Source organism: Lampris incognitus, chromosome 18, assembly GCF_029633865.1.
Source record: "Lampris incognitus isolate fLamInc1 chromosome 18, fLamInc1.hap2, whole genome shotgun sequence".
Lineage (NCBI taxonomy): Eukaryota > Metazoa > Chordata > Actinopteri > Lampriformes > Lampridae > Lampris > Lampris incognitus.
The window spans coordinates 38,299,117-38,323,338 of record NC_079228.1 but is presented as its reverse complement, the minus strand read 5'-3'; the positions used below and the strand labels follow the sequence as shown (position 1 = coordinate 38,323,338).

The 24,222-nt window shown below is 48.3% G+C and overlaps 1 protein-coding gene across 1 annotated transcript in view; it reads left to right on the top strand.

Moving 5' to 3' along the window:
• Positions 1 to 7,778: 7,778 nt before the first annotated feature.
• The window catches only part of LOC130128449 (glutamate receptor ionotropic, kainate 5-like), a 175,608-nt gene continuing 159,164 nt past the window's right edge, over positions 7,779 to 24,222 (top strand). Inside the window, exon 1 of the mRNA XM_056298057.1 lies at positions 7,779 to 7,889. Within this exon, the coding sequence (XP_056154032.1) occupies positions 7,779 to 7,889 (111 nt within the window). The remainder of the gene's footprint in view (positions 7,890 to 24,222) is intronic.

The window sequence follows — 24,222 nt, the reverse complement described above, 5'->3', positions numbered from 1 at the left end:
TTGTGGTGAGGGTATAGCAGTTTTTGTCACGTATCTGGAAAAACCCAAAAGCAAACGGGACAACCAGGTAAGGGAAGAAATCAAGTCTTTATTGAAGTGGCCAATCCCAGGGGGTAGAGCAGGAGTTGGCTCAGTGGCAGGTAGACTGGCAGGCTGAAGTCCTGAAGCGCAGAGAGCAAAAAATCAGACAGGCAGGCAAGAATGCAAAAACTATGAACATCAGAGATGCAGACTGGGACTGGATGTTTAATAACCTTTAGGCAACAACCCATGAATGGCTACGTTCCAGCGAAGACTGGTCCACAGTGGAGGCTTCTTAAGGGTGAGGGTGATTGCTTGATGGCCAGCAGGTGTGCCGGGGTGAAGGAGGGGTCAGCAGGTGTCAAGGGCGAGGGGCTGTGACAGTTTTCAAGAATAATTGTATTTGTAATCAGATTACATGGAGTACTTTCGATAGCTTTGAATGACTTTCTTTTAAAATTGATTGTGAAATCCCTGTATGTTGCTTAGTTGTCTACCAACCACCCAGACCTAACAATTTTTTTCTTTTAAAGGAACTCTCTGAACTGTTAACTTCAGTGGTTCTCAAATATCGTCGATTCATTATGTGCACATTGACAACCTCTCAGATTCTCTTGCAACCAACTTTTTAAATATTACCAACACTTTTAACCTTGTTCAATATGTGTCTGGCTCTACGCAGGACCATGTTCACGCTCTTGGCCTTTGTTTTTACCCTTGCTCTGACCTTGAACTCTTCTTTCCATGTTTGACTTTGTCTCTGACCACAGATCTGTTGTTTATGACACCATGCTCCGTCTGCTGCTCAACAGCAGAAGCGCGCAGCACAGCCTCGCTTCTTCAATGCCAACTCTGCAGCTACTTTTTCATCCTGTTTCTCTGCTTCTTATACCCCCCCCCACCTGACTCCTCCAATGTTAATGATCTTGTAACCTGGTTCAATGATCGGTGTACTTCTGCACTAAATACCACAGCTCCCTATAATACCAGGTCGTTTTCTTCAGCTAACTCTTGCCCCTGGATTAATGACAACATTCATCATCTGAAATGGGAAGTCAGAAGAGTGGACCGTAGGTGGAAGAAATCCAAACTCGGGGCCCATTTCTTCAGTCTGAAAGAACTGCTGTTCACGCTCAACCAAAACATCCGAAGAGGCAAGCGTTGCCTACTTTGCAGGCCTAATTAGCGACAATAAACACAATCTGAGGTTCCTGTATAAAGCCACTGACCGACTTGTAAACCCTGCTCGTCCTGCTGTATCTGCCTCCTTCCCCAGTAGACTGTGACAACTTTTTGTCTTCCTTTGGTGCCAAAATCAACAACATTTGATCTTATTTTAACATTGCTAAAATTTCCTCTGATTCATCAGTCTACTGGCCTACTCACTTGACTGATTTCTCCCTGATCTCTCTGCACAATCTCATTGACACTGCACCCCATATGCGCCCGTCCTCTCATCCTTTAGATGTAAACCCCCCAAATTCCTTATAGAGGTCCTGCCTACCCGGGGCACTAGCCTGCTCTCCATTATTAATCTTTCTCACACCTCAGACTTTGTTCCTGATGATTTTAAGATGGCGAACGTCCAACCTATTTAAAAAAAAAACCTGCCCTTGTTCCAACCCTACCAAATAACTATAGACCTATTTCAAAATTACCATTCATCTCCAAAATTCTTGAAAAAAGTTGTTGCACAGCAGCTCTTTGAGGTTATTGAAGGACACAATATTTTCAATAAATTCAAAATCGGCTTTTTCCACCAGCATAGTACAGAAAGAGGGGACTACTAAGAGTGACAAATGACATCCTCATGTGAGCTGACAATGGCGAACTCTGCCCTGGTCCTGCTTGACTTAACTGCTGCTTTTGATACTATTGATCACTCCATCTTGGTTGAACATTTAAATAAGTGGGTTGGTATCTCGGGCTCTGCTCTCAGTTGGCTCTCATCCCATCTGTCTAACAGGAAGTTTCAGGTTGTCATAGACAACTTTGTGTCCTCAACTGCCCCTATACTCTGTGGAGTGCTGCAGGCTTCAATCTTGTTCCCATCCTTTTCTCACTTTACATGTTAGCCAGTTCAGTTGCATCTCTCACCGCTGCTACGCTGATGACATGCAGCTGTATTTATCAGTTAAGCCAAATGATATGGGTGTTATTGGTACCCTTCATGTCTGCCTGGCTGCTATTGTGGAATGGATGTTACTCAAGTTCCTTCAGCTCAGTTCAGAAAAACTGAGATTCTCCTTATTGGTCCTAATAAGTTTGTCTCAGAAGTGAAACCTTGTATTGGCCCGCTGGCCACTAATGTTAATTTTCCCCTCAAGGAATCCGGGTGTACTCTTGGACCAAAACCTGAGTTTTGACCCACACATAAATAAGCTTGTGCAAACCTGCTTTTTCCAACTCCAGAACATCGCAAAAATCAAACCAATGCTATCAACCAGACAGAATTACTAATCCATACCCTAATTTTTTTAACGCCTTGACCGCTGCAATGCTCTTTTTTTCCTGTCTCAGCCAAGCAGCCTTGTCCTGCCTGCAACTCGTGTAAAACGCTGCAGCCAGGCTGTTAAACAATTCTGTCTTAGGTCCCACATCACACCAATCCTCGCAGCCCTTCATTGTCGCCCCGTAAAGGGCAGAATAGACTTCGAGATCCTGCTTATCACATACAAGGCCTTACATGGTCTTGCGCCTTTATACACTTACGAACTTTTGCATCCTTACTCCCCCTCTAGGCCACTCAGATCTTCCAACCGGAGTCTCTTATTTATACGCTGCTCCCTCCTCAAATCCAAGGGCGACTGTGCTTTTGCCGTAAGGGCCCTGTCCCTCTGGAAAAGTCTCCCCCTCTCTGTTAGCTCAGCTGAGTCAGTAAACCGCTTTAAAAAACTTCTCGAAACCCATCTCTACTGACCTGCTCCCCCTGTAAAGGGGCTGTAGCTCATAGTTTGCTGTATATAACTGTGTTTGTATGCCTATTTTTCTGTATCTGAATCTTGTGCAGTGCTTTGCAACTTTTTTTAAGAGGAGGCTATTCAGACACTATCAGCGTGTTCCTATTGGGAGTTTGTTCCATTGTTCTGGGGGGGGGGGGGTTGTGCACCAATGTATGGGCCCCATCATTTAGAAACGCAAGCGCTTGGTGATATAGTTCACCATTGCTCTGAGTTGAACTGTTTATTTGGAGACTTTTATTCAGGACTTTGTCTGATATTACAATTTCAGTTTTTGGGTCAAGGCTATGGAGTAAGGGTTCACTTCATGTATGTCATAGCTCTTCAGTTCTGTACCCAGTATTTGGTTTGCAGTTCCAGAAGGTTACTCGTTTTGATAGCATGTTGATGTGGTAACACAAGAGGGATTTGGTTGTTTGGTAAGTAAATACTGCTCTGATGGATATCGAGAGAAGGAAAGATATAAGAACAACAATAGCCTACCAGAGAATAAATGTTATTTCTTCATTATCGTTGTCCTGAACGTTCTGTCGTGCTAAGCTTTACCATTTGCATCAGGCCAACTCGACACCAACCGCTGAGAACTAAGGATAATGTTTAAGGAAAATTGAAATAGTAGCCATAGCTGTCAACAAGGGGTTACACGCTATTCCCCCCCCGGACAGATGCCCCGGCTGACCAGAGGAGGCGCTAGTGCGGTGACCAGGACACATAGCTACATCTGGCTTCCCATCCGCAGACATGGCCAATTGTGTCTGTAGGGACGCCCGACCGAGCTAGAGGTAACACGGGGATTCGAACCAGCGAGCCCTGTGTTGGTAGGCAATAGCGCCGTTGTCCAATGTGCTGTAGGCACTGTGGATATTTTATGTGTTCTGTGACCTCTTCTCTCCCGCTGACCAGCTGACCTGCTGACCAGCCCTGTGTGCTCCGGGGCCTCCTGACTGACAGACCAAGACCTGTATGCTGGTAACTAGTAAGCACAGTTCAGGCTTCAGTTCAGCTGATGGGCGTGTTTTTGGGCCATGGTGGGGGGGGGGCATCGACACGTGTTCCTTTGTTCCTTTGAGCCGCCACACTGCCCAGTGCATCCATAATGGCGGTATGTAAGTCATTACCTCCGCCAGGGGGGCTTTTAAATGTGATTATGACCACCTCGGAGGCGATGACAAGCTCTATTATAGCCAAGCCATAATCCCTGTTATTAATACCTTCCTCTCAGGTCCGGTGGCTGCGTTTATATGCTGTCCATCAGCCGTGACATGAGACAAACACTGTCAAAGGCACTGATTCCTCTTAATGGGCCATTTCATGATGGAGAGAGAGAGAGAGAGAGAGAGAGAGAGAGAGAGAGAGAGAGAGAGAGAGAGAGAGAGAGAGAGAGAGAGAGAGAGAGAGCCCATGAAGGAAGAGACAGGCTGAGAAAGGAAGAGACAGGTTGAGAAAGGAAGACAGGGAACGTGAAAGCGAGGAAAAGAGAAGAGTAGTGAGCAGAAAAAAGAGAAAATGGAAGTGTTGGTGCACGAAGGTCCTGGGTTCGAGCCCCGGGGTAGTCCAACCTTGGGCTCATCCCGGGTCGTCCTCTGTGTGGAGTTTGCATGCTCTTCCTGTGTCTATGTGGGTTTCCTCTGGGTGCTCCGGTTTCCTCCCATAGTCCAAAGATGTGTAGGTCAGGTGTGTGTGTGTGTGTGTGTGTGTGTGTGTATGTGTGTGTATGTGTGTGTGTGTGTGTGTGTCGGCCCTGTGTGATGGCCTGGCGGCCTGTCCAGGGTGTCGCCCCGCCTACCGCCCAATGACTGCTGGGATAGGCTCCAGCATCCCGCGACCCTGAGAGCAGGCCAAGCGGTTTGGATAATGGATGGATGGATGGAAGTGTTGATGTGAATTTCTCCATCTGTTAAATGACAATATTTGTGGTTTGTGTGTGTGTGTGTGTGTGTGTGTGTGTGTGTGTGTGTGTGTGTGTGTGTGTATGTGTGTGTGTGTGTGTGTGTGTGTGTGTGTGTGTGTGTGTGTGTGTGTGTGTGTGTGTGTGTGTGTGTGCACACATCTTCATCTCAGGCCTCCCATGTGCTGAAGTATGGGCGTGGTGTGGTTAATTGGAGGGTTAGCATTTAGCAGCATGCTATGCTATCCCAGCGGCCTGGGTAAGAGCATTAGGGAAGGCGGAGCCTCTCTCAGCCTGCGGGCGTCACGGCGGTCCCTCCGCTGAACCACCCCCGGTTTATTGTATTTCCGACTTATTAGCAACTCAGACGGGGCATCAGGGAGGATTCACGAACGTCTGTAAAAGTAGGTAGAGATTAAGAGGAGGGGCCTCAAAGGGCATATTTAAGAGGTAATAACCGTCACAATAAATCAGTAGAGTTGAAGACAATAAATCATGGCAGCAACGTGATAAAAACAGGAAATGGATTCAATGCAGCGGCGTGGAAGCGAAGAAGAAGAAGAAGAAGAAAAAAGGACGGTTATGCGTGAGTTTGAGAATAAACGTCCTGCGTCAAAGTCAACCAAGGACAGAAAGAGACGGCGTAAAGCATCGCTATGACAAGTTACATGATGGAAGCCACTTTACTCGACTTTCTATTCTGTTTTCCCCTCCCCCTCCCCCCATTGTACCCACCCAATTAACCCCACTCTTCCGAGCCGTCCCGGTCTCTGCTCCACCCCCCTCTGCCGGTCCGGGGAAGGCTGCAGACTACCACATGCCTCCTCCCATACATGTGGAGTCACCAGCTGCTTCTTTTCACCTGACAGTGCGGAGTTTCACCAGGGGGACGTAGCGCGTGGGAGGATCACTCTATTCCCCCCAGTCCCCCCCCCGAACAGACGCCATGACCGACCAGAGGAGGCGCTAGCGCAGTGGCCGGGACACACACCCACATCCAGCTTCCCACCCGCAGACCCGGCCAATTGTGTCTGTAGGGACGCCCGACCAAGCCGGAGGTGACACGGGGATTCGAACCAGCGATCCCCGTGTCGGTAGGCAACAGAATAGGCCGCCGCGCTACCCGGACGCCTCGCATCTGTATTCTTACTGTTAAATTGTAACCCAATGGGCAGCTGCAGCACCCAGGGACCAACTCCAGTTCTTCTTTCCATTGCCTTGCTCAGGGGCACAGGCTACATGTCTCTGATGGTGGGAGGAAACCCACGCTGACACGGGGAGAACATGCAACCTCCACACAGAAAGGACCCGGGACGCGACAGGTAGCGATTGTACAGAAATCGGCTGGTGTTCTTTTATAAGAGGTGTCTGAGATTCAGATTTGAGCAGAAATGTAAAGCGCTGTGAGTGGCTGTTGCAGCTAGAAAAGCGCTATATAAAGTGCCACTTGATCGATTGACGGCCTGGGGTTCGAACCCGGGAGCCTTCTTGCTGTGAGGCAACACAGTGCTAACCACCGGGCCGGCTGTGATGAGAATGGACCGTAGCAGAATATATGTGATGACTGAAATTCACTTCTCCTTTAATTATCCACTTACGACTGAGCCGTCTCTCGACTTCCGGGCGTGACTGTGTCACGGTAACGTGGATGCGTTCCCCACATGAAACACACCGTCGCCTCACCTTGCAGTCACCGCAACGTTCCGTGCACCTTCTAAAAGCCATGAAGTCGGACGATACCTGTTTTATTTTCCGGTTTTGCTCTAACGACTCCCCCAGAAACGAAGCAGATAGTCGAGAGGCCTTTGCACCAGCCTCCGTCGAGAAGCAGGAGTCCTCCCACGGCCACTGCGGGACCGGGGATCTCCATTCACTGTTGTGTTAAGGGTTTATTCATTAAGGGTTAATTGAGGGTTATTCTTAGCCTGTTCCGACGACAGATAAGAATAGTGCCCTCCATTACGGCAAGACATGGTGCAAGTGGCAATCAAATGGGAATAATAATGATCCCGTTCCCGGCGGGGCTGCTTCCGGAGACAATCTTCCCAGAGCCGTTTTCAAATGTTTAAAATAAAAAAGAACCGCGGGCCCTCTCTCGGCTGAGCCTGACACATGTGATTAACAATGGAAGGCTCTCTCTGTTGACATTTCTGGGCTTTTTTGGGGGGTTTACCCCCCCACTCTATCTTCGAATATTAGAACTAGTGTTGACAAGTTCTCTCTCTCTCGCGCTCCTTTTCTGCCACGTTCACAGCAGATTTACTGACAGCTCAGGGAATTATAGCTGCTGTGCACGTAATGACCGTAGCCCGTTTTAAATGAGGTCTGAAGTGAGTATTATGGCTGTCTCGCTCAAATGTATGTCTCTATCGGCCCCTCTTTCTCCAGCAGTAATTCTCAGACCACATCTTTTTATCGTCAGAATGGGAAATGGCCACCGTCCGCCGGACAGATGCTGGTAAATGCAGGCGAAGTCGATCTGTTCTGCCGGGGAGAGCTAATCGATGGACGTGTTAGCTGGACACGTTTTAGCCGGACGTGAACAGGAAGTGAGCGACGGCCGAACGGAAAGGTCAGTGAATGGGGAGAATCCACCAGTAGCTGCATGTGTCGAAAGAGAACATATTTAATGACAAGGAAGTTCGGGCCACAAGCAAGTCAACGGCGACTGCTGTTCAGACAGCAGAGATGATGGTGGACTTCAGATCGAGCCCGGCCACGTGCCCCCCCCCCCCCCCCCAACTGATGTGACTCCCCCGGTTTCCACCGCGGAGTCATTCTGTTTCCTGGGCACCACCATCACTCAGGACCTCGGGTGGGAGCTAAACGTCAGCCCCCTCATCAGCAAAGCGCAGCACAGAACCCACTTCCTGCGGCGCCTGCAGAAATGTAACCTGCCACGGACAACGATGGTCAACTCTTCCATCACTGAGTCCATTTTAACCTCCACCGTCTGCTACTCTGCTGCTACCACCAGGGCCCAGGGCAGGCTGCAGCGCGTCGCTCAGAAGGCGGAGAAGGTGACTGGCTGCCACCTCCCATCTCTCCAGGGGGAAGATCGTTGCCGACCCCTCCCGCCCTGGACACCCAATTTTTTGTGACTCGCGTTTTTGCCCTCCGAGAAGAGGCTGAGGCCCATCAGCACCCAAACCTCACTGTCGCTGTTGGCAACAACCATTTCTTACCTGTTGCAGTGGGGCTAATTAACCCCTCCACTGACAGACTTACTTTTTGCCGTTTTTTTCCAGATCTGTTTTGAAGTTTTATATATATCTCATCTCATCATCAGCCGCTTCGCCGGGGTCGGGTCGCGGTGGCAGCAAGCTAAGTAGGGCGCTCCAGACGTCCCTCTCCCCAGCAACACCCTCCAGCTCCTCCTTGGGGATCCCAAGGTGTTCCCAGGCCAGATTGGACATGTAGTCCCTCCAGCGAGTTCTGGGTCTACGCCGGGGTCTCCTCCCAGTTGGACGTGCCCGGGAAACCTCCAAAGGAAGGCGCCCAGGAGGCATCCTAATCAGATGCCTGAACCGGCTCTACTCCCGATGTCCGAGCTCTTGACCCTATCTCTAAGGCTGAGCCCAGACACCCTACGGAGGAAACTCATTTCAGCCGCTTGTATCTGCAATCTCACCCTTTCAGTCACTACCCAAAGCTCATGACCACAGGTGAGGGTTGGAACGAAGACTGACTGGTAAACTGAAAGCTTTGCCTTCCAGCTCAGCTACATATCACGGCAATAAAGGAAGTTATGATTCTGAGTGTGCAGAATGCAGTGTGGACCACATGCTACGTACATTACACTTGATGACCTCATATCCAAGCACAAGGGACCTTTCAGAACACCAGAAGAAGAAGGGTGTTTTGCTTCATCCGTTTCAAATTAGACACCAGCTGCCACTCCTCCCATATTTTTTTCCTGCCATATAGCTTTGGGAAAGCTTTCCCTGGCTGGGTGTTTCCATGGAAGCAACAAAGGTTGAAGGAATTGCGGAATCACAGGGAATAAAGGAAAAACGTGCCTGTTAGCAGGAGGAACCGGCCTCTGAATAACGTTAACCATACAGTGAACTAAACGTTACATTTATATCTAGCGAATTTAAAATGAACCGAGAGAACAGAGGTGGCCCGAGAACTGTACAGGAAGGGTGAGGCGATAAACAGGAAGTGAGCAGGAATTGAGTGCTGGCATCAAAGGTGGAGGTTCATGGCATGTTGCACATTAATATACACAGATCTTTGGCCTGGTGTCCCTGCAGACACAATTGGCCATGTTTGCGGGTGGGAAGTCAGATGTGGATTGTTTTGCTCCTTATTTGTTGACCACTTTCCCTACCGCTGAGTGTTTCTTTTAACAAAGTTATATATACACACTGTATTTTAATGTTGCTAGCATGCTAGCATTTCAGACCTTGTTCACCAGTGAGTGCGCAGGGTGTGTGGGCCAGGAAAGTGGCCAGTCTGGAATGGGAAAGGTAAAACACATCGACGCCACGGCGGTTAATTATATAAGCGTGTCTTCAGCGCGGATCATTTTAACGGCCCGCCACAGAACGGCGGTGGCATATGGCTGCTGTCAATTAAACCCTACACATCAAACGCCCACCGAGTAATTATCTGCAGTGTGTGGATTCTACTGAGAGGCCGAGTGAAGGGAGGGGGCGCTATACACGGCGGCTCTGTGTGTGTGTGTGTGTGTGTGTGTGTGTGTCCTCGGCGCCCTCTCTAATTAGCGCTCGGTGTAAATATTTAATGTTGAACAGCTTTCTGTAAAATAGCAGAGAATACGGGACTCCTGCCTCGGACAGCTCAGCTCACCAAATCCCTCCTCTGTCCCTCCTTCCTCTGTCCCTCCTTCCTCTGTCCTTCCTTCCCCTGTCTCTCCTTCCCCTGTCCCTCCTTCCCCTGCCCCTCCTTCCTCTGTCCCTCCTTCCTCTGTCCCTCCTTCCTCTGTCCTTCCTTCCCCTGTCTCTCCTTCCCCTGTCCCTCCTTCCCCTGTCCCTCCTTCCCCTGTCCCTCCTTCCTCTGTCCCTCCTTCCTCTGTCCTTCCTTCCCCTGTCCCTCCTTCCTCTGTCCCTCCTTCCTCTGTCCCTCCTTCCCCTGTCCCTCCTTCCCTTGCCCCTCCCTCCTCTGTCCCTCCCTCCTCTGTCCCTCCCTCATCTGTCTCTCCTTCCCCTCTACCTCCCTCCTCTGTCCCTCCTTCCTCTGTCCCTCCTTCCCCTGTCCCTCCTTCCCTTGCCCCTCCCTCCTCTGCCCCTCCCTCATCTGTCTCTCCTTCCTCTGTCCCTCCTTCTCCTCTACCTCCCTCCTCTGTTCCTCCTTCCTCTGTCCCTCCCTCATCTGTCTCTCCTTCCTCTGTCCCTCCCTCATCTGTCTCTCCTTCCACTGTCCCTCCTTCCTCTGTTCCTCCCTCCTCTGTCCTTCCTTCCCCTGTCTCTCCTTCCCCTGTCCCTCCTTCCCCTGTCTCTCCTTCCCCTGTCCCTCCTTCCCCTGTCCCTCCTTCCACTGTCCCTCCTTCCTCTGTCCCTCCTTCCTCTGTCCTTCCTTCCCCTGTCTCTCCTTCCCCTGTCCCTCCTTCCCCTGTCCCTCCTTCCTCTGTCCCTCCTTCCTCTGTCCTTCCTTCCCCTGTCCCTCCTTCCTCTGTCCCTCCTTCCTCTGTCCCTCCTTCCTCTGTCCCTCCTTCCCCTGTCCCTCCTTCCCTTGCCCCTCCCTCCTCTGTCCCTCCCTCCTCTGTCCCTCCCTCATCTGTCTCTCCTTCCCCTCTACCTCCCTCCTCTGTCCCTCCTTCCTCTGTCCCTCCTTCCCCTGTCCCTCCTTCCCTTGCCCCTCCCTCCTCTGCCCCTCCCTCATCTGTCTCTCCTTCCTCTGTCCCTCCTTCTCCTCTACCTCCCTCCTCTGTTCCTCCTTCCTCTGTCCCTCCCTCATCTGTCTCTCCTTCCTCTGTCCCTCCCTCATCTGTCTCTCCTTCCACTGTCCCTCCTTCCTCTGTTCCGCCCTCCTCTGTCCCTCCCTCCTCTGTCCCTCCTTCCTCTGGCCCTCTCTCTGTCCTGTGGTGTCCATCCTCAACTTGTCTCGCTCGTCTGTTGCCCTGTCTTTGTCAGTCATTTTAGTTGAGGTCATGGTTTTATCACAGACAGCTGATAAGGACAGACAGACACTCTGACAGACAGACATTCAGACAGATCAGAACCAGATCCAGCAGAGAGAAAGAAAAAAATAACTCAAATCATGAGTCTAGTACAGCATTAGAGACAGATACACCCCCATCGATAGAGGAAACGATAAAACTAAGAGAGAGAAGAAGAGAGACACAGGAAGTCATACAGAGACAGGAAGTCATACAGAGACAGGAAGACAAACAGGTACGGCCTCCTCCCAGTTTTAATTTGAACATCTCACTGATTAGCTGACATGAGGTCATGCGTTCCAGCTCCCGGCTGGGTGTGTGTGTGTGTGTGTGTGTGTGTGTGTGTGTGTGTGTGTGTGTGTGTGTGTGTGTGTGTGAGACAGAGAGAGAGAGAGAGAGACAGAAAGGTAAAATGTCACTCACGTCATTGGTCTCTAGCAGAGAATAATGAAAGTCAACAAGTTCACCTCTGCCAGAGGAAAGAGACAGAAAACTAGATAGAGGGATAGATATAGACAGACAGACAGACGGACAGACACAGATAGATAGATAGACAGACACACAGACAGACAGACAGAGACAGACACACAGGCAGACAGATAGATTGATAGATAGACAGACAGACAGACAGACAGATAGAGACAGACACACAGGCAGACAGACAGATAGATTGATAGACAGACAGACAGACAGACAGACAGACAGACAGATAGATTGATAGACAGACAGACAGATAGATTGATAGACAGACAGACAGACAGACAGACAGACAGATAGATAGATTGATAGACAGACAGATAGATAGATTGATAGACAATTTAAACAGACTTCCATGATATCGATCAAATCATCAATATAAAATAAAGTCTGGCGGGGGGGGGGGGGCGCCCCGGGGTGCCCCCACCTGGAAGAGGGGTACCACATAAGATTGAATCCTTACTGCAGCAGCCTGGGTTCGAATCCAGCCCGGGCCCTTTGCTGCCTGTCATCCCCTCTCCCTCTCTACGGTCATGATCCAATAAAAGTGGAAAATGCCAAAAAATAATCCAAAAAAATAAACCAACCCTGAATGTCACCATTCACCTAACAGAGGAAGGTATTGAGGTCTTCGTTGAGGGGAAACAAATCTGGCTGTTAAGACTGAATTCTTTATTCACACCCACCTGAAAAAGTAGGGAAATCTGTTTCAGTCCAAAGGTCTCCCATGGCATGTAGACTGAGGAGGTCGTCTTGGGCCCCTTCATAGTCCTCTGTTGAAACCCTACGGGGCTGGGACGAACTCACGTCATGCTTCGGGTGTCAGCTCTAATTTCAGTTGTGCCAGAAATATGCATTTCTTTTTCTGATGGGATGGATTCTGGTGACTTCTGAGGTTGCAATAAAATCAGAAAAAAAACAACTTCCTGGCATGAGCGAGCGTCGCGTAATTGAATGCGGTGTCTGTTGACGCCGCTGAACTGTGTCGTGTGATGTGGCGTGGCTGTCTTTTCCTGATAGCACATCTAATCTGAGACACACGGAGAACTGGAAACCATTATGTAACGTACACGTAGACAAAAAAACCACACACACACACACACACACACCCAGATAGCAAAGAATCCTTGTCCCAAATATGGCCCACATCTGCAGTTATCTTGCGGCCCACATTTGGCCTTGAATGACGGCGCTGACTCGGGGTGAGTGTAGCTGCCTCAACTCAGCCTCACTTAGGCCACATCTGGCCCACGTAGTATGTGCTGTAACCCAAGTCAAACCCACTTCATTACATTTGGGCCGTGGCTGGCCCACACAACACTTGCCGTAACCCAAGTCAGGCCCGGCTTATGACATTTGGGCCACACCGGGCCCACACAACAGTTGCCGGTGCCGTAACTGAGCCGTAGGTGCCAAAAGTGCCCCAGATTAGGCCCAAACGTGTCGGCTATCTGGGAGTTTGTTGCAGGCTCAGTCCGGTCGGATTTAGAGAGATTTGTCAGAGAAACATGATGCAGCATCCACACCGCTGTTAGCATGACCCCCCCCCTTTTTCTCCCCATGGGTACTTGGCCGATTACCCGACTCTTCCGAGCCATCCTGATCGCTGCTCCACCCCCTCTGCCGATCGGGGGAGGGCTGCAGACTACCACATGCCTCCTCTGATACATGTGGAGTCACCACCCAAATAGCATCCGGATGTGGGCCACTTCAGGCTATGATGCGGCACTGATGTTTTGCTTCTGGCCCTGACAAAATGGATGGGAGCCTGAAGTGGCCCACATGTATGATACCAAATATGGCCCGAATATGCCAAATCAAGTGTGGGCCTCTTTTGGCAAAGACGCGGTGCTCTGGGCAACATGTGATCTGGATGTGACCCTGAAGTGGCCCGTGTGGTAAATGGTGAATATGGCCCAAATATCACACAACAAATATGGCCCACCTTTGGCAAATATGTGGCACATGCAGCATTACTATGGCTTGGCTCTGACCCAGAATCTGGCAAACAGGAGCGGACCGCCCAAGTGCCATCATTGCACACAGTATGTGGGCCGGATGAACGTGTCAGTGCGGGACGGCCGCTTCTTTTCACCTGACAGTGAGGAGTTTCGCTAGGGGGGGACGTAGCGCATGGGAGGATCACGCTATTCCCCACCCCCCCACCCCCATACAGGCTCCCCAAGGGTGCAGCGACCAGGACACATACCCACATCCGGCTCCCCACCCACAGACATGGCCAGTTGTGTCTGTAGGGACGCCCGACCAAGCCAAAAAAACAGGGCGGCGCAGTGGTTAGCGCTGTCACCTCACAGCCAGAAGGCCCTAGGTTCGAACCCTGGCGTTGTCCGGTCGTCCTCTGTGTGGAGTTTGCGTGTTCTCCCCGTGTCTGGTTTTCTCCCGGTTCTCCGGTTTCCCCCACCACCAAAAAGCCGTGCATGTTAGGGTTAATATTCCTGTCTGTGCCCCTGAGCAAGGCATGGCAAGAAGAACTGGAGTCGGTCCCCGGTGCTGCACGGCGGCTGCCCGCTGCTCCTAGCTGCACAGCTAGGGCGGGTTAAATGCAGAGAGGAATTTCCCTACGGGGATTAATGAAGTACATCAGAATCAAAAGATCAAGCCGGAGGCAACACAGGGATTCGAACGGGAGATCCCTGTGTTGGTAGAGGCAACGGAGCAGACCGCCACGCCACCCGGACGCCCCCTATAATGCCTCTTAACAATATGTTACGGCTGGTCATCACCACGTGTAATGTCTGCACCACTTGACATCTCCACCTCTCATATGAAACCCCTTCTGAGGGTGGAGGGATTGGCAAAAGGCATCCGAGGTGCCATTCAGCTTTCCATCGAAGACGGCATCAAAAGGGTGGGGAGGTGCCTGGGCGACACGTGCTGCCCTCATCCCTTCCGTGGCCCGTCTCTGTGCGGAGGGTTTATACAGGATCCCCCACCCCCCTCTCATTCTATACATGTCCAAAAGAAAGCGCTCCGGTCCAGGCCCGGTTCTCTGACTTGTCTGTTGCCTTCTAAGAAACCCATCTCTCCCCCCCCCCCCCCCGTTCCATTACTCTGGGTTCCGGTTTCATAGAAGGCACGGTGACGTCGTGACCGGACTGGATTTTATTTTCATTCTCTACCGCCTGGAGGGGATATCGGGTTTGGAAATGTGTGTGTGTGTGTCTGTGTGTTTTTCTATGTATCGGTCCACAGCTGGGCGGCGGAGGATGCACAAGTCAGTGCATTCTTAGTGCCGGTCCCGAGCCCGGATAGATGGGGAGGGTTGCGTCAGGAAGGGCGTCCGGCGTAAAACCTTTGACAGGTCAGTTTTGCGGATCATAAGTCAGATCTCCACACCGGATCGGTCGAGGCCCGAGCTACCAACAGCCACCACCGGTGCTGTTGGCCAGCAGGGTGCTGGCGGAAACTATGCGAGTCTTGGGCGTAAGAGAAGGAGAAGGCATGTCCAGAGGCAGTGGGAGAGGAGGAAGGGTAGGAGGCGAGAGTCAGAACCTTGAATGTTGGCGCTATGACTGGTAAAGGGAGAGAGCTGGCTGATATGATGGAGAGAAGGAAGGTGGATGTACTGTGTTGCAAGAGACCAGGTGGAAGGGACAGCTGAGGTTGGACGGTTTGGAGACAAAGCAGGAGACAAGATTGAGATCGGTCGCTGCTCCACCCCCCTCTGCCCATCCGGGGAGGGCTGCAGACTACCACATGCCTCCTCCCATACACGTGGAGTCACCAGCCACTTCTTCTTTACCTGACAGTGAGGGGTTTCACCAGGAGGACCACGCTATTCCCCCCGGTTTCCCCTCCCCTCGAACAGGCTCCCTGACCGACCAGAGGAGGCGCTAGTGCAGCGACCAGGACACACACCCACATCCGGTTTCCCACCCGCAGACACGGCCAGTTGTGTCCGTAGGGATGCCCGACAAAAGCCGGAGGTAACACATCGCTTGCCTTTCTCTCCTTTAGTGGTTGCACAGCACAGAAGGATTTGAGATCTTCTTTTCAGAAGCGTGTAAAATGTTATAAATTTCCATCTGCCCAGATTCACGATTGAATTGTGAAATAATTTCCTTTCAGTTGGAGATATCCTTCATTTTAGGAAGATAAATCAGATACAAATGAAGCGATAAAGTGAGGGGAGATTGGTCTCATTGATAAATGTTATTGTCTTTAGTCCATATCGGCCAATAGCTTGCACCCATATTCACACACTCGACATTTCGCGGAGGAAGATAGAATCAGCTTCATGAAATATTGAACCCTGCACATGCAGTAGCATTTTGTAATGGGCATGTATGGTGTAAGAATTTTGTTGAACGCCTAAAATGTGATTTCAAAACGTGTAATACATCCTGACAGCATACATGGACACAGTGAAGCCAAAACCCACATAGATATAAATGTCTGTCTCTTTGGGATGGAACATTTTCTTCTAATTATATTATTCATTACAGTATGTCAGTTATGTCATCATCCAACTTCTGAATACGTTTCAAATGAAAAATTTTAAATCACAAAATGAATTTGAAGTTAAGGTGGGTTCGAGCCCCGGGGTAGTCCAACCTTGGGGGGTCGTCCTCTGTGTGGAGTTTGCATGTTCTCCCCGTGTCTGTGTGGGTTTCCTCCGGGTGCTCCGGTTTCCTCCCACAGTCCAAAGACATGTAGGTCAGGTGGATCGGCCGTACTAAATTGTCCGTAGGTGTGAATGTGTGGGCCCTGTGATGGTCTGGCGGCCTGTCCAGGGTGTCTCCCCGCCTGCTGCCCAATGACTGCTGGGATAGGCTCCAGCATCCCGTGACCCAGATTTGGATAAGCGGCTTGGATAATGAATGAATAAATGAATGAAATTAAGGTGTGTTTCCATCAGAGCTGTTTAGCTGAATAAAGCCTTGAACGTAGGCCTGCATCATAAAGTTAAGTGCGAGAAAACACACCTCGAGGACAGTACAGCGCTGGTCGGCAGGAAATGAGCTCAAACTTCAGGGTTGTCTTCATTCAACAGACTGGTTAATTTTTAGGAACCCTCTGAACCTGAACCAATTCGATGATACAGTTACTATCTTAAATTCTGTGTGGACACCTGTATTCATACTCTTGCCATCCACTCCTATCTGAATCAGACAGCATGGATTAAGAGCGACATTAGGCTGAGACTGAAAGAAAGGACTACCGCTTTTAAAGTCAGGGATAAGGACTGCCACAAGGAATCAGAATCGGAATCATGTTTATTGGCCGTGTAGGTTTGCACATACATGGAATTTTACTCCAGTTTCGTGGCTTTCTCAGTGTACTTAACATAGAGCAACAACACAACAATCTTCAGATATATGCCCAAGGATCGACAAAATAAAAGGTGATAAAGTGCAGAGGTGCAGAGAATATATCAGAGATGCTAAAATAGATGTTAGCAAGTTACTTGCATACATGCCTGAGGTAGACCGACATGACAGAACATACCAGTATACGTACAATGTACATACAGTAAGTATAGTACAAAATGGTTGGATTTATTTGACAGTGTTAAGCATTCATTTGAGTGATGCGTGCGGAAAGAAACTGTTTTTATATCTGGTTGCTTTGGGGTACAGTCGTGCGTCTTTGTTCTGGTAATGAGTCGAGCAGTGGCATTTTGTACCAACTGCAGACGGCGGAGGCAGCCTTCGCTGATACCCGAGTAAAGTGTGTTACAATAATCAAGCCAAGAATAGTTAAAAGTATATACAACTTTTTTTAGATTAGCAGTTGGTCAAAAATGACCTAATTTTAGAGATTACCTTGAGCTTGATAAAGCATGACTGAACAACATGTTTGATTTGATTATCAAAAACTGAGGTTAGCGTTGAATATTACCCCCAGATTCCTAGCAGCCTGCGTAAGACTACTTGACAGGTCACCAAGATTAGTACCAAAAGAGCTGGTGGAATTTGAAGGACCAAACAGAATGACCTCAGGCTTAAACCCATTAAATTTAAGAAAATGTTGGGACATCCAGGATTTATATCAGAGGCAAGTTATGAAATTTGCTAGGCCGCAAGGATCTGTGGGTTTTAATGGCATGTATATAACTGAGTGTCGTCAGCATAAAAATGGTAAAACATGTCATGATTTTGAATAAACTGGCCAAGAGGCAGCATGTATATAGAGAACAGAAGGGGGCCAAGAACTGAGCCGTGTACGACACAGCTCAACTGAGCCATTGAGGAAGTAGAGTTACCCAGAACAACAGAAGAAGTTCTGTTGGCGAGTAAGCGTGTGATAAACTAAGAGCCGGACCCTTGATGCCTACCCAAGTCTCTAAGCAATGCAAGAGGTTACTGTGATTGACTGTGTCAAAGGCAGCACTTATGTCTAAAAGAACTAAAATTGAGTAGTCACCTCTGACTGGAGTCAGCAGTAGGTCATTATTAACCTTAACTTGAGCTGTCTCGGTACTATGAAGTGCTCTAACACCAGACTGGAAACTGTTAAAAACACTGTTAAAAGATATCAATTGAGATTCAGTTTGGAGATTGGTCTGTAGATACTTAAGGACAAGGGATCCAAATTGGGTTTCTTTAGCAATGGGTGAACGATGGCATGCTTAAATCTGCCTGGAAAAAAACAGAGGCAATAGAATTATTGAGAATTTGCAGAATAAAGGGGCTTGCAGTGGAAAATGCCTCCTTGAGCAGCTTTGTGGGAATGATGTCTAAGATGCAGGGGGAGGAGTTCATATTGGAGGCTGTACTCTCTAACACTGAAATTGTAATTAGTTGAAACTCAGTAAAAAGAGGCGGCGTTAACATGGGGACCGGAAAGAACGCAAGGGCCAGGCTGGATTTGGAACCTGATATTCTCCACCTTATTTACAAATGGGTGAGAAATTTTGCAGACAGCTCCACATCAGGTTAAAAAAAAGAAGTAGAGGGACCATTAGCAACAGAATCAATTACCCTAAAGAGAACTTTAGCTTAAGGGTTGTGGTTATTTCTAGATGTCAATTCAGAGAGGTACGCGGATCTCGCACACTTAACTGCTTTCTGGTAAATTAACATTTGGTTTTTAAGGGTGTTATGTGCTAATTCAGATTTATTAACCTTCCATTGTTGTTCAGATTTTCTAGAGTCTTCTAAGGGCACGTGTGTGATCTTTCAGCCAGGGGAGGGTATTTGATTTTTGTTTCCTAGTTTTAAATGGTGCAATATGGTCAAGGATGAATAGGCACTGATCATTAAATGAATTTAACAGTGCATCTGGATTGAGAGGGGGATATAGAGGGATTAATGGATGATGAATTAAAAGCATCACAGAATTTAACTACAGAACCAGCATTGGGAACGCGAGAACGTGTTTAGGATAGTGACTAGGAATAGAGAGCTGTAGTGGACATTTGAAAACAGCAGCTTTATGATCAGTTACAAACATATCCACCAGATTAGGACACTCGAGAGAAACCAGATGAGAGTACAAGGTCTAGAATGTGACCTTTTGAATGTATGGTCCCTTTAACAGTTTGAATGAGTTTAAAAGAGTCTATAAGATCTAAAAAAATGTGAAGTGAGGGATTGGGAAGGACAACATACATGAATACTAAAATCACCAAGAATAAGCACCCTGTCATATTTAGGCATGACGATAGATAGAAGATCAGAAAACTCAGAAATAAAACTGGCTGAATTAGAGGACCTATAAATTAAGATGCATTGTAAAGGGGGGAGGGGCAGTGATTAAGAAACTTCAATCCCCAAAGGAGATAAAATTACCAAAAGTAACAGGATGGCACTTAAGACCTCATTTATAAAAAAAAACATCTAAGCCACCCCCTCTCCCAGGTGCCCTGGGAATATGAAAATATGCAAAATCAGGGGGCCTAGCCTCAATCAGGGGAACAGTGTTCCCTGGGGACAGCCATATCTCAGTAATCATAAAAAAGTCCAGATTATTAGAAACAATAAAATCGTTAATTATAAAGGATTTATTGCCAAGAGATTTCACATTCAAGAGGCTAAAATTGTTTGGTGTCAAATCAGAGTGAGAAGGAACAGGAGTGCAGCAAAATAGGATGTAAACTGCAAATATTTGCTCCAGATATTAGGTTGTTCTTGTTTCTACTGTTAGATATGCCGTGTGTATGAGAGACCTGGTGCCTAATAATAATCTGTATGGAAAAACTCCCAGTGAGAGGGTTAATGACAGATAAGCCCAATGGGGGGAGCTAGCGGGCAGAACAGTACTGCGGGGTGCCGCCATAGGTGGAAATTGAGGTTCCCGGAGGGAAGTGTGGGATGCAGGCAGTCGGTCATGTGGAGAAAACTCTACAGCGTGCTGCAGGTTGGCCGCTACCATCTGGATACCCAGCCTGTTGAGGTGGATTCTGAAGAGGGAGAAATGATCCCAAAACAGATTAAAACTGTCAATAAAACCTATATTATGAGCTCTGCACATGTGGAAGCTGAGGATTCGGGTGAAATGCCCTGCTCCATGGGCCAATGTTGGAATGGGACCGAAAATTAAAACAGACTTTCCACACTTTTTCCCCAATTACTCAAATTCATATTAGAGCATTGCCTTTTTTTTCCGGTGCCTGCCAACACTATTAATAAGTTCTCTCTTGGTTCAGCTGGAAGTCTTTCAGGTACAAGACAACCTCCCTTTTTGACTGTCTCCTCACTGGACTTGTATCTAACACAGTTCCTTGGTCTGTCTCGGCTATTCCTATATAGCTTCTGTTGCTGCTGGCTCCTTCAACTTACCCCACCACTGAGCACAACATCCTCAACATCCCACAATGTCTCTTCCTTTGTTGCGGCCTGACTTCGCTGTGTTGAGTCAGCCTGTTGTCTCTTGGTGCCTTTGGTTCTGGTGCTGAGCGTGAATCTGGTCCACGTCTCCTAACCAAGCCCATCACCCAGCATCGCTTCGTATGATGCTGGTCCTGTCACAGACTCCTATGATTCCTGGGATTCACTTGGGTCCAAGACTGAAGTTCAGGGTCATTACTGAGTCTCCCATTTTGAACCAGTATCTGTTTGCCTTCTTGTCATGATCTCTTATTTGTCCGGCCTCCTCCTTCATGTTTAGATCTGGGTAGGTTAAACCAAATGTGCAATGTGCCTTCCTCCCTAGAAGCAACTCTGCAGGCGATAGACCTGTTGTAGGCTGAGGAGTCACTCGGTAGCCAAATAACCTTCTAGATACCTTGGCTGTCAGCGTACCTCCTGGACATGTTTTCATCATCCATTGAAATGTTTGTACCCCTCTCTCTACTGACCTGTTGCTGGAGGCATGGGAGGGTGAGGCATGGGGGGGTGCCGTGATCACATGGCGGGTACCGTTCTTACTCAGTAAGTCTTTCAAAATAAGTGCCATTATCACACACCAAGGATTCAGGCAGCCCATTGTTGCTGAAACTGGTACGCAGGCACTCAGTTCTTGTAGCTGAAGTGGCAGAGTTCACTGGATACACGTCCGTCCATTTAACGAGCACAAAAAAACCCTTTCCCAACGGTAGCAGCTGTCATGGCCCCTCCGGCCACTCCAGCCCTACACCGTCCCCGCCCTGGGTCCTGTCCAGTTTTCCTTAGTTACTCATTTACTCCACAGCTGTTGTTCCAATTGTTTCTGTGTGTTGAGGTTCTGCTGTTTAGTATCGTTTGTTGGCCGAGCGTACCGTCGTCTATCTTTGTGTGTTTCTGTTATCCTCCTCTTTTCCTACCATCAAACCCCGTTTCACTTGTTTTTCTCCCCTCCATATCTCTGTTTGGGTCCTCCATTCCTGCACCCCTTGTGATGGCGGTTTCCATCAGCTATGGCCCAGGTGGAGAGTTTGGGTAAAAGCTGATAATGTGATTTGATATTGTTTGCATTTCTTTCTTTTTTTCCTCAGCAAATGCATTTCCATCGCCGTTTAATGCTTTTATTTGGATTGAGAAAAAAAAATTATCCACCTCAAGCCATTGTACAAACTTTTATGTGTTTTAGGATTTTAGTCGATATTTGCCATTTCCAACCCAGATAGCAAAATTGCTGTGGGCCGGACCCGTCGCACACTGACGCTTTCATCTGGCTCACGTTCCGTGTGGAATGATGGCACTTGGGCGGTCCGCTCCTGTTTTCCAGATCTGGACCAGAACCAAGCCATAGCAATGCCGCATGTGCTACCTATTTGCCAAAGGTGGCCCATATTTGTTTTGTGATATTTGGGCCATATTCACCATTTACCACACGGGCCACTTCAGGGTCACATCCAGATCACATGTTGCTGAGAGCGCCGCATCTTTGCCAAAAAAGGCCCACATTTGATTTTGCATATTTGGGCCATATTTGCCGTTATACATGTGGGCCACTTCAGGCTCACATCCATCTTGTCAGGGCCAGAAGAAGGCCGCGTCATTGCCTGAAATGGCCCACATCCGGATGCTATCTGGGATCAAGCTTTTTTTATGTGAAATGACAAAATTCCCATAAAAACCACCTGGATGAGTCCGCGGTGGTGTAGCGGTCTAAGCATCGGCTTTGTGTCGATGCAGTTGCCCACTGGGGATGGGGGTTCGCGCCCCGGTCTCGTCAGATCCGACTATGGCCGGACTCTATGAAGCAGCGATAATTGGCAACGCTGTCTTCGGGAGGGGGGCGGAGTCAGCTTGTGTTCGTCACATGAATGCGTCTCTGTGTGTGTCGGAAAAAGCAGTGGTTCGGCCTGGAGTCGCCTTGTCACGAAAGTGGCGAGGCGACTCCTTCAAGACTGCCGGCCGGAGAGATGCAGTTGGCAAATGCATGCAGTACGAGGGTGGGTTTTTGAACTGAAACAGGGAGCGATTGGCCACTACATTGGGAGAAAAAGGGAAAAATCAGAAATATTTTTTTTTCTTAAAAAAACACCTGGATGGAAATGTGGTTAATAAGTCTTCACTTCCTGTTCATTTTCTCCTCCATCTGAGTTCTTCTAATAGGCAATCTAACCTGCATACTGAGTTCACCCCTTATCAGACACCCTCTCAACTCTCTCTCTCTCCCTCTCTCTCTCTCATTTAATCCATCCACCCCATCCTGACCCTCTCTCTCTTTGCTGACGGTGGGGTTTTTGTTTTACTGTTGGCGTGCGTCTGGTGTTTTTTGCCCTTGCGGCGTTACACTCCACAGAACGGCGGTGACCCAGGGGTCAGCTTATTACCTTCACACCGCAGTGGAACTGACCCCACTTCATCTTCCCACCCATCTCCCTATTCATCCGCCTATCTCTCTATCGCTGCTGGCCTGTACACCTAAGCCTGCCCCTCTCCCCATCCACCGAGCAATCCATCCACTTATCAGTCTATCTGAACACGATGGCTTTGTAGTTTTTGTATCACTAACCATGCCACTTTACCAGGGTCTGCCTGAAGTATAGGATGATCTATCTATCTATCTATCTATCTATCTATCTATCTATCTATCTATCTATCTATCTATCTATCTATCTATCTATCTATCTATCTATCTGTCTATCTGTCTATCTGTCTATCTATCTATCTATCTATCTATCTATCTATCTATCTATCTATCTATCTATCTATCTATCTATCTATCTATCTGTCTATCTATCTATCTATCTATCTATCTATCTATCTATCATTCTAACTTCCTATCTATTGTTCTATCATTCTATCTGTCTGTCTGTCTGTCTGTCTGTCTGTCTGTCTGTCTGTCTGTCTGTCTGTCTGTCTGTCTAGCTATCGTTCTATCTAGCTATCGTTCTATTTATTGTTCTATCTATCTATATCTTTCTATTGTTCTATCATTCTGTCATTCTATCTTAGATCGATAGAAAGAAGACCCCTCCTTTTTAGGCTTACTGAAGCCCTGTTGAGTATAGTAGAGTAGAGCAGATTATAGAAGAGATAGTAGAGTAGAGTGGCATAGAGTAGAGTATAGTAGAGTGGAGTGGATTCGAGCAGAGTATAGTAGAGTATAGTGGAGTATAGTGGAGTAGAGTAGGGTATAGTGGAGTAGAGCAGGGTATAGTAGAGTATAGTGGAGTATAGTAGAGTATAGTGGAGTAGAGTAGGGTATAGTGGAGTAGAGCAGGGTATAGTAGAGTAGAGTGGCGTATAGTAGAGTAAAGTATAGTGGAGTAGAGTAGAGTGACATAGTAGAGTGGAGTGGAGTAGAGCAGAGTATAGTAGAGACGTATAGTAGAGTGGATTGGAGTATCGTAGAGTAGAGCAGAGTATAGTATAGTAGAGTATAGTAAAGTATAGTGGAGTTAAGGTAAGGGAAGGTAAGGTAAAAAGGATAAGTTAAGGTAAAGGTGGGTTAGATAAAGTAAGATAATGTAAGTTAAGTTAATTACAGTAAGTTACGTTAGGGTGAAGTAAGTTGAGGACAGAGAAGTGAAGGGCGAGGGTGACGGGTAACGTTAGTGGGTGTAGACCTTCAGTTAAGTTAGGGTGAAGTAAGTTGAGGACAGAGAAGTGAAGGGCGAGGGTGATGGGTAACGTTAGTGGGTGGAGACCTTCAGTTAAGTTAGGGTGAAGTAAGTTGAGGACAGAGAAGTGAAGGGCGAGGGTGATGGGTAACGTTAGTGGGTGGAGACCTTCAGTTAAGTTAGGGTGAAGTAAGTTGAGGACAGAGAAGTGAAGGGTGGGGGTGATGGGTAACGTTAGTGAGTGTAGACCTTCACTTAAGTTAGGGTGAAGTAAGTTGAGGACAGAGAAGTGAAGGGCGGGGGTGACGGGCAACGTTAGTGGGTGTAGACCTTCAGTTAAGTTAGGGTGAAGTAA